At 40.0% G+C, this 11,566-nt stretch overlaps 1 protein-coding gene across 5 annotated transcripts in view; it reads left to right on the top strand.

Moving 5' to 3' along the window:
- Nucleotides 1-11,300, top strand: part of ELMO2 (engulfment and cell motility 2) — a 1,277,433-nt gene extending 1,266,133 nt beyond the window's left edge. For all 5 annotated transcript variants that reach the window (XM_044090132.1, XM_044090131.1, XM_044090133.1 and 2 more), the window contains one exon: nt 9,414-11,300. In XM_044090132.1, the coding sequence (XP_043946067.1) occupies nt 9,414-9,614 (201 nt within the window). In that variant the 3' untranslated portion in view covers nt 9,615-11,300. The remainder of the gene's footprint in view (nt 1-9,413) is intronic.
- The last annotated feature ends 266 nt before the right edge of the window (nt 11,301-11,566 follow it).

Here is an 11,566-nt window from a genome sequence, read left to right on the forward strand (position 1 = left end):
TTTAGGTTTGGGGAGAGACGTAGGTAGAGGAGTTTTAGGGTTAGAGAGCGAGAGCAGGGCTTTAGGGTTAAGGAGCAGAAAGGGAGTTTTAGGATAATTTGCAATGAATGTTAACAATGTAAGCCAATGTGTTAATGTAATGCTTTTCTTATATACTGAATAATTTTGTAAATATGTTACCTCTCTCATTATCCTTTTTTCTTGTACACTGAATGTTACACATGAAAGCCGATGGCTTCCTGACTCTGAATTATGTCTATTAATGTAAACTCTCATTCACTATTAGTATTAATGTAACTTTTTGTGGAACTTTTCTCCCCGGGCATCCACTGAAAATGGGTCGCTATGACCCAGTGGACTTGGTCAACAAATGCAATTAAATAAATAAATAAATAAATACGGGAAAGGGAGAAGAGTTTTAGGGTAAAGGAGTGAGGACTCAGGTTAGGAAATGGGTGGAGTTTTAGGGTTAGAGTTAGGGTTTTGGTATGGCTGATTTGAAGGGCTAAGTAGTTATGGGAGATCGGGCTCATAGGAGCTGGAGCACTAGTTTTTTCTTGCAAGTGACAGTGAGCAAGTGTGTCATGAGCAACTAACATGCACACATTTGAAGTAGACTCATGTAAAAAATAGATCTGATGTTGTCATTTTCATTCGTTCCTCAACTGATAGGTTCAGCTCCAAGACCCAGATCCAACTTGTCTGCCCCACCAACCTAATGTACCTCGGATCTTATTTGCTGCCATTGGATACACAAGTGGATTGCATACTCTTGAGTGTTGTACTGAATTTTCTAGTTTAATTTGTTGTCATATGTGAGTCTTGATACTTTAACTATTTGCTTCCTTCCTCCCATTATAACCTTTCTGTTTTAGGTAAATATTTTTCCAGCTACCTTTCTACTCCTTGAGTGTTCTGTACGATCACTGGTAGTTTTTTCCCTTGGCCCAGTTTTTTATTTTCCTCCCGCTTCTATTTAAAAAATAATATATATATATATATATATATATATATATATATATATATATATATATATATATATATATATATATATATATGTATATATATATATATATATATATATATATATGCATTCATACTTATTATAGTAACTTGTTGTAATTAATTTCTGTGTATTAGGTAATGGTTGCTCTTTTGTGGTACTTAGTTTTAAAACCTTTTCTGCGTCCTATATGTTGGAAAAACCTTCAGGTTTTAAAAAGTGTATTTCCTATGGCCATAAGATCCCAAATTCTGATGCCCACATGAAATGTATTTATTGTCCGGGCTTGGCACATTTGGATATCGATTATAATATCTGTACTGGCCCTTACTTATTGCAAAAATAAGTTCATTTTAAGAGGTCTTTAACCTTCAAAATTGTCCTCAGTGAATGGGGCTCAAACCTCTAAGAAGCCTGACAAACCAAAATTCAATCCTCTTTCTAAGGACAGGAAGACTCGAAAAAAGAACTCCTGACCATCCTTCATGTTCTGCTTCAGCTCCTTCCACAGAGCCACCTGTCGAGGTCTTAAAGTCAGATCTGTCTTCACCAGATCCAACTTCTTGGATTGCAAGATCTTCTTGTATCTGTACATTTCCATTGCCATCGGAACCTATTTCATCTAGGCTTCATTCTCCATCACTTGAGGAGTCACCCAGAAGGCAATCTAGACACCCTTCCACTACCTCTTTTCAGTCCTCCAGAATCCTCTCCAAAGCAGATGTAGACAGAATGATGAGGATGTTCCTCAGAACACAGATACAGATGGGAGTCCTCCTACCTCCTCTGGACCTGAGAGCTGACCATGAACCACTTCCCCTTTGATTTCTCCTTCTCCGATCTCTCCTTCCATTTCAGAGCTGTCAGATCTGAGATCCTTGTTTTTTTTTCTTCTGATCTGAAGATACATTTTTTTTTTAATCCATTGATTTCTCTGAGGCAACTGGCACTGAACTTCTCAAAGCCAGAAGACTCTCTGACCTGAAACATTTGTACCAGGTCCGGGGCTTTGGAGACAACTCCAAAGTTTTTGGAGCAGTCTCTTCCCCTCGGAGTCTCGACTCAAGGTAGCTTGGGTCCAACTCCCTCCTAGGGTGGATTATTGATGGGGCTGCAGGGGCTGACAATCCATGAGGGTTTAGTTTTTGATCTGTTGACTCCTGTGTCTCCTAGGCGCTCTGCATTTGAGGTGGTGGACAGGGTCTTCTCCAAGCCTAGAGAACAGAAATCCCTTCCCTCATCAGTTTAGATGACTTTGTCTCATTCTGTTCTGTGTCCTGAGCCTTGTTCATATCTTCCACTGGGAAAGCCAACCAAAGCAAGTCTTCAACTAGCCCATCAGGGAATTATCTTTTCAGATACTTTCCCAGAACAACCCTCCGAAAGTAAGTCCCTTGCAAGAGAATGTGCAAGAGGAATTTCTGACTGAGGACACTGATTTTAATGAGGGGGATGAGTCCTCTCAGATCACCATCTCATGATGTCTCCTTTGGAGACATCCTGGAGATCCTAAAATAAAGAGGTGATTGGTCTTCCGATACTCCATTCCCAGAGGAATCAGTATTTCTGGAGGCTTTGGGGTTTAGCCCATCTTTCTACTGAGTGACTGCCCCGGCTGAAGAGCTTATAGACCTGGTCTCTCAGTGGGCATGGAAGGAGCTGGACATGGTTGAGACATTTCCTAAGAGACCAGATAAGATTCTTACCCCTAATAATATGCATTGGAGTAAGAGAGTTCCTGTTGATACCATGGTTGTTGCCGCAGCTACAAGAAAGGAACTAGCAGGGCAGAGTTCCTCACTTCATCCCCCCATCAGGGAGTCTAGGGTGTTGGACAGATTTGGAAAGTGTGTTTAGGCTTCAGAGACCTTTGCACTTAGGTCACTGAATTATTTGGCACATCTTACAAGACTGCAAAGGAATCTGATCAAGGAGCTTACCAAGTCTCTTTTCGGGTCCATGTTTTCTGACAATGGGAACAGAATTTCCTCTGAGCTTGTCACCCTCCAATCTATCTCAAATTTGTCCATGAGGTTCATGACCCATGCTACAGAAGGTACCTCATATGTAGCAGGTTTGGGCATAGCCAATAGGAGACGTGCCTGGATGTGCTTATGTGACTTTGCAGAACCATTTGTCTTCTTTCATCAATGGGCCCTTTGATGAATCGTCTCTTTTTGGCACCAAGGTTAAAGACACACTCCAGGTGTGAACAGGAATGAGAGACCCTGTCTGCTGTGGGTGTACATTTTTCTACCCCTCAGAGGCCCTTTTCTATGAACCAATAAAGTGGTAGAAAGATGTGGTTTAGAAAGTCCCAGGGTCCTTTCCAGGGTTCATGTTGAGACAGTTCCCCAGGGGCAGAGGGGGGAACTCAAATAGAAGATGCCACCCTCATGGCAGTGGGAGTCTGCAGAACTAGGGATCTAGAGATTCTTTCTCAGATGGGACTCTTTTCAGAAGCATTGATAGGGCCTAACTGTCCATCTCTGGAAGCAGTTGGGGGTTGTCTGTCCCTGCAAAAGAGAGCCTCGCTAACTATTACAAAAGATTAATGGTTGAGGAGGATTATATCAAGAGGTTGTGTCATACCATTTTCCCAACCCCCTCCAACAGTTCAGAAGAGAATTCCAGACATTCCACCCAGTCAGGTCAGAGGGAAGCAGCATCCCTAGAGAGAAAAAGGTTGTTAGACAAAAGAGTTATCCAGGAAGTCCATCCAGATTAGAGAGGGTCTGAAACTTACTCAAGATTCTTCTTGGTGCCAAAAAAGACAAGGGACTTGAGACCAATTTTTGGATCTAAGCAAATTAAATCAGTTCATGCAGTATACAAATGTTTGGATGGTCACAGTTCTGTCCATTCTGCCTCTTCTGCAGAAATATAATTGAATATGCTCGATAGATCTTCAGGGTGTTCACATCAAATGGGATTTTGACATCAAAATAAGCAGGTGCTGCAGGAGGTACCTATGCTTCTGGTTGTGAGCTAGTCATTACCTGTTCAGAGCACTGCACTTTGGTCTCACCACAGCCCCCGGGGTGTTCACCAAATGCATGGCAGTTGAAGCGGCTCACTTGAGACTGCTGGGATTCTGAGTGTTTACATATCTAGATGACTGGCTCCTCAGAGCTTCAACCAGCATCATCTGATACAAGCAAGGGACTAACTCCAACTGTGTTCCCATCTCAGAATATCAGTCAATTACAACAAATCTCAACTCACACCAACGCTGAGTCTGGAGTTCATAAGTGCTCTTATGGGTACAGTCAATCAGATAACTTCTTTTCCTTCAACTTGAATAAACATGCTACATTTCCAAGTCAAGAAAGTGATGCAAAATTCAGCCCTACCAGCCTGATTGATACTTCAGGTGGGGTTCATGGCAGCAGCTATTACTCTTGTCCCGCTGGCCAGGTTTCATATGAGAATTCTTCAGTGGACTCTTTCAACTTAGTAGTCCATTCTGCATCATCTGTTATCCATGCTAATTAATATAACTCAAGCGTGCAGAAAATACCTTTTATGGTGGAGTCATTCAAACCAGCTCTGCGTTGGCCATCTCTTTGTTCTTCCCATCCCCAAGGCCAAACCAGCTCTGCGTTGGCCATCTCTTTGTTCTTCCCATCCCCAAGGCCAGAGTAACAATGTATGCCTCCCAGCTCGAGTGGGGAGGGGGACTACTTGGGAAGGACAGTCCAAGGTACATGGTTTAGAGGTCCAGGGACATATCAGTTTCCTGGAGATGAGAGCAGTCTTCCTAGCTTTGCAGGCCTTTCACGACATTTTCCCTTCTAGGATAATTGCGATACAGATGGACATCATGTCAGTAGTCTGGTATATCAACAAACAAGGAAGAACCATATCTTATCCTCTTTGTCGAGAAACTGTGACAGTATGGTAATGGGCAATCTCTTGTAATTGCTTTCTAATAGCAATGCACATCCCAGGGAAGTCCAACATGATTGCCAACAAACTAATCATGTCCATTTTGATGCCTCACAAGTGGTCCCTCAATCTTAATGTGGCAGAGAGAATTTTCCATCAATGAGGCCAGCCATGCTGTGATCTTTTTGCTTCTCCCCTCAACAACAAATATAGCAAGTTCTTTGCACTGATCCCTCCACCAGGAGAGTCACAGAGAGATGCTTTAATTCATGATTGACCCTCCAGTCCTGCCACTAATTCTGAAATTTCTTCAGAAAGCAGTCTGGTTGAAGGGTATAGTCATCCTCATTGCACCTTTTTGGCCTTATCAGATTTGGTTCCTGTTCCTTTGGCCTCATCTTCTACATCCACCATGGATTCTGTATCCAACTCCAGACCTTCTATCTCACCCGATAGACATAACCCACTCATATATATCGGGCCTCAAGTTGACTGCATGGTTTCTCCAGTTCCACTGAATGCTAGACAGGTGTCCTCCCCCATCCATCACATTTTGTTATCTTCCCATAAGGCTTCCACTAGAAAGAATTGCAAGAGTAAATGGAAAATATTTTCTTTTGTGCCCTCAGCAAAAACTTGGATCCCTTTTTAGTGCCTACCCCAACTATTCTTGACTTATTGGCTTCAGTCTTCAATGAAGGGGCTAGTTTCTCCACAATTAATTGGCTGCCATTTCTAGCTTTCATCAGGGTGTGAATAGCTCCACCTTAGCTTCTTATAAACTTTTCCAGGCTTTCCTCAAGGGAGCTTTTCTACTCATACCCCCAGTGAAAGACCCTACCCCCCATCTTGGGATTTAAATATAATGGTTCAGGCCTTAACTCAATCTCCTTTGCGCTTTTGCCTCAAATTTATGTCCAGGAATATCATTTTACTAGTGGCTATTACATCGGCTAGAAGAGTATCTGAACTCCAGTCTTTGTCTTCAAAACCTCTTTAGCTAATTTTTTCAGAAGGGCAGAGTGTCATTGTGAACTAACCCATCCATTTTGCTTAAGTCGGTTTGTGAGTCAAATATTAAATAGGTCATTAATCTCTCAGATTTATTTCCAATTTTCTCAAACAAAGGAGAGTATATGTTACATCTATTGAATGTGCATAGACAACTTTGTTACATTCATCGAACCAAAGACTTGAGGAAATCCTGTCAACTATTTGATTCCTTTTCTCCTACCAGATTGGGCAATCCAGTATAAAGTTACATTGGCCAAATGGTTAACTGATTGTATTACCTTTGTCTATGCAAAATTAGAAAATTGGGTTTATCTTTACCAAAACCTCCAAGGGCCCATTCCACTAGGTCTATGGTGGTTTCTTCAGCTTTTTGATTTAGAGGATCCTTGGATGATATTTGTGTGGCTGCAACATGGCCTAATCCTCATACCTTTATTGCTCATTACAAATTGGATCTGGTCTCTAGGAACAGCGCAGATTTTAGCTCAGTAGTGCTCCAGAATATCCTTCCTTAAGGTCCTGTCAGGGTTTTTGGCATCTGGGGACTCTGTCCCATCAGTTGAGGAATGAATTAAAATGACAACATCAGATTAAAAAGTTATGTACTCACTGTAATATTCCATCTTTGTTGTCCATTTTCTTTATTCCTCAACTTCCTACCCTCCTACCCTCTGTTTTTATTTACTTCTGGAAATAATCTAAGATGTTATAGGAACTTCTGTTACTTATTTGAGCTCTAGCTTCCCTTTTTTCTATTCAGACACTTTTCTCTTGTATCTGGGGGAAGCAAACTCGATGTGTGGTACGTTAGTTTGGTGGGGCATTATAAGTAAAGAGAGGAGTTCAAGAGTTCTAGGATTCTACGCTCTGGAAAAAGCACCCAAGTCAGATCAAAGTCTTGGATCTGAACCCATCAGTTGAGGAAGAATGAAACTGGACAACACAGATGAAATGTTAAGCAATGTCTTTCGGCTTTTCCTGGTTAGGGTCGCCACAGTGGATCACTGGTCTGCAGATTGACTGGCAGTGGTGGTTTTATGGTGTTGAGTTGCCGTTCCAGCCCCCAACCTTCACAGAAGGCACAGACACACACACACCTACCTGCATGTCTTTAAAACTCACTTGTCTGTAGGGAGGACATGCAGACTCCGCACAGAAGGCGCTTCAGCTGAGAATCGAACTGAAGAACCTCTTGCTGTGAGGCGACAACACTAACTGCTGCACCACCATGGCCGTTAAGGTGAGTACATAACTTTTTATTTTTGCATTTCATTTGTTTGTTAAAATAATAATATATATATATATATATATATATATATATATATATATATATATATATATATATATAATATTGTTACAAAGCTTATGTGCATCTTTAATATAAAAAATATTTTTACTGAATAACATGATATTTAAATTACTGATATATTTATTTTAGTTTTTAAATTACTTTTACTTTGAGTAGGGTGCATGCTTCTGCAGTAATGTGAATATTAAAGAACTGTTGTAACTGAATCCATTTAATTTCTTGAATCTGATGATGTTGCTAGATTGTACTTTATTTAGTGATGGTGCAGGCACAATGTTTCAGATAATACTGGCAGAAGATAAGGTATCTGCTACTTTAGCTGGGATGTACTTTTATTATATGCATTTTTCTAGGGCCAAAGGTAGGATAAATTTGAATATGATGAGTTGCAATGCTGCAATATATTATCCAAGATGATGATGATGATATCAAAATGTTATTAAACAGTATATCTGATACTTTTAGTTTTTATTCCTTCTCCCCACTTATTTAGGTCCAACAGATAGGATAAGCATGGAGTATGTGGGGGGACAATGAATCTTCCATCAGTTTTTACTATTTGTAATATATGAGGTTAAACATCATCTTACAAGTGTTGAAGCCACTGGTAAGATATATTCATTTAGTTCAAATCTAACAAAATTGAGTTACACCTGCTGTTTCTAACAAGCCTGACTGAGCCAAATGCCTGGGTGTTGTGTGGCTCAACATTGCATGCCAAGACTTCGAGTGACATTGACAGGGTCTGTGTACATAGCATATGGAGAATATGACTGTGCAGTGGCTGTAAATTCTCTGTACTACTATACTAATTTGTAGACTTTACTGTGGTGTTTTCTGTCATTTATATGGCACGTGAATTTACTCGACTATGCACAGAACTTCTTCGGTGGTCACACCTCCCTCCATGTGTAAGCAAAATGTCAGGTTTCTGTGAGTGAAGTTTGTTCAGTGAAGAGTAGCTGCGCTATGCTGACACAATTTACTGATGTCCCTAGTTGTGTTTTAATAAGGGATTCATTCATAATCTCCTTCTAAAATCTCTAGCTATGATTAGGCCATAGTGTAATAGCTTTGTGGCAGCTGTTACTGCACCATGATAATGATGTGAATCTCTTCACAACTAAACTGAATTTGGCTAAAATCCATTTTTTTGTTATGCAGGCAACAGTTTGTACATTGCACCTTACAGAAAGAACATGTAATGACATTTAACACTTTAAACCAGGGGATGTTAGGTGGCCAGGCATGTTAACTAGTTTCATTAAAGATGGACTTGTCTGTCCACTGCACTTTATTATTTTAGTCTAGCAGTTTGTAGATGTTGTAAACTGTTTTGTTTTCATTTTTTACATCTGTAAGCAGTGGGGAATTAGTTTAAATTTTGTGCTTTTAAAGCTATGAATTTGTACAGTTTCATTAGCCCCTGTTGAAGTTTAGCATTTGGTTCTTCGTCCCTTTTGTCTGTGATCCCTGTTTATCATATACCTTGGAGCCCCTAATGGCACCTGGGGCATAAGTGGTGATGTCACTGTAGCTCTGTGGGTTTTATCTAACACACACAGAGTCAGCACCAATCTAGTGCCACAAGACAGCTTCTTAGGCTTTATTTTTCAGTAGAGAAGCAAGTGAATGCGACACCGTGCCTTGTATCACATTAGGCTTTTCAGGTTGAAGCACTTGAGGTCTCTCCCTGGAGTGACACAATGATGGTAGAGACCCACCCACTGTCAGGGAAATTTACTTTTGGCCATATGACCATACCATGTCCAGCCTGCACTCTGAACTATGGCCTGCTTATTGACTCTGTATCGTAAGCAGCATAGTTAAACAAAACCTCTCAGCCAGACGGACTGACCTAAATAAGAATGACTTGTGATTTGCAGTTGTTTAAGAAGATGCTTTAACAGGCAGAGAAGAGAATTCTTTAAGTGGGTTGAAAAAGGTGCCCCCATAAAAAAATATAACTATAGCTGTTGTTCAGTATCAATGTTAGAGTTCATTTGTACACTGAAATATTGTAACGTATTGGAACTTTGGGTTAGGTGTCATATTTCATAGTAATGTTTCCTGTTTATTACATAGCATTCTTTAGTTACAGTGTTTCTGTTTGGCTTGGAATTTTACTAGGGAGGAGTTTGGAAGAAGGTATTCTTCAGTGTGCCATTAAATTTCTCTGTGTTTTTTTGTCTTTCATAGTATTGCGTCTGGATAGATGGCCTCAGTGCCCTTCTGGGGAAAGACATGAACAGTGATCTCACCAGGAGTGACCTGGACACACTTCTCAACATGGAGATGAAGCTTCGATTGCTTGACCTGGAAAACATACAGATTCCAGAGGCTCCTCCTCCCATTCCTAAGGAACCCAGCAGCTATGACTTTGTGTACCATTATGGTTGATGTTTTGACTCCTTGATCAAATTTCAAATGCACTCATCCTTTGTATGTGTAAGAAGAGATTGAGGGTTTCAGTATGGAAGTTATACCTCAGAGGCCCTCATATGCAGCTGCAGTTCTTGTAACATGTATCATTCATAATAATATCCCTGAGGCCCTGACTGGTGAAATCCCTTAAAAGTAACTCTGTTTCAAGAGATTGCAGTGTGGATTCTTCTAACAGACACATCAGACTCTTTGGAGTCAGGATGCCTTGCCTATCCTGAATGGCATTTTTACTGGAGATGTCTCTGGTTAGTAATCCAATGTTTACTTAGTAAAAGAAGCCAGGTTTGTTGGAAAATAATTTAGTGGTCAGTACTGTATTGTAACCACATCTGGGACAGAATAGTATTCCGAAGACACAAAGTTATAAGTAGTGCATTTATGGAAAACACCTGTTAGATAAGCAGGCACTAGTTTTTGTGACATGGCTTCCTTCTTTTGGTGGTAGAAAGAAGGGTACATCTCATGTTGATGCAGCACTGTGCATTAAAGCACTGGCACAGAGAATGATATTGCTTTTATTGGTTTGTTTTGTTTCAGGCTGATTCAAAATGGTATCCAGACTCTGCCTGCAGAATATGTATGGAGTGCTTTAAACAATGAACCTGTGTATGTATGTATGTATGTATGTATGTATGTATGTATGTAGTGTGTGATTATATTTATACGTGTGTTTTAGGGGGTGCAGAAACTGCAGATGCGTAGAGTGGGGTAGTGGAGCGCAGTTTAACAGTAAGCAGATTCTATATTTTTTTGCACAGTGGTACTATACAGTTGGGGAGCAGACCAAATGTCTCTGGCTTGTAACATTTAATAATAGTGTACCTCACTAAGAGTATTTTATTTTAAGAAATCTGAATATTTTTGGCAAGTTGCAACATCCACAGAAATCACAGCAGTCCCACAAAGGATGGTTGCTGAATGTAAGGGTTTGTGGTGCTGCAAGATGTCTGAGAATTACACTGCCTTCTGCTTACATTTTGAAACCTCCCAAAAGCTGCTTGGGTGGTATAGGAGTGTGAAATATTTGTGTCACACATTACCCACTTACTAGTATTTGGCAGGATTTCAATAGATGTTTACACATTAAGCCTCAAAGTTACTTATAGTAGTCATGAATGTTTACTGCCAGCCGACATTACTGATCTTTGATTTGTTTGTCCTGCATTTATGCAAGTTTCTAACCTCCTTATCTTTAAAACAATGGCAAGTTAACAGCTGCAAGAAAATAAAACGTAAGCAGTTTTTGTATCATTCATCCAAAACTGATGACTGACAATGCTGTTGTGGAATACAGGAGGGAGCGTGGGGATTATCTGCATATGTTCTGCTAATTTTTGTTTTTCAGTCAGAAAGTGCATGAATCTTATATGTGACGAGGCCACTATAGCAGTACAGGAAAAAAAAATAACTTTTTTTTATGCACTCTCTGCTAAGTGGACTTTGAAAGGCAGTAATCTGAATTTCTGAAGCTGTAATGAATGTGGTACCAGCAGTTCATACTGACATTTTTGGGCATTTAGTATTAAATTCAGTGTTTATTGATTGTGCAGTGTGTATATAAGCAAATGTCACTAATACATGTATGAAGTATATATTTGTACAATGATACTGTAAATAAAAGTTACAAAACTGTCAAAATTATTTCATTTGACTAGTGCATATTTTATATCATGTTTTTTTAGATGTATTACCCATAATAGCATTTCTTTCAGAAACTGTTTTTCTGCAGTAGAGAGCAGCATTTTTAACTATTTTGTGTGTGTCATACCTCTCAACTGTCCAGAATTTCACAGAATGTCCAGAATTTCACCTCATATGTTTGGCCTGATCCTCATAAAATTGTGGTTTTCTGTCACATCACTGAGGATGCGACACAAAATGACTGATAATGGATATTTGCGTTTCAG

The sequence above is a fragment of the Protopterus annectens genome, chromosome 12.part0, assembly GCF_019279795.1.
Source record: "Protopterus annectens isolate FY-2018-M chromosome 12.part0, PAN1.0, whole genome shotgun sequence".
Taxonomy (NCBI): domain Eukaryota; kingdom Metazoa; phylum Chordata; order Ceratodontiformes; family Protopteridae; genus Protopterus; species Protopterus annectens.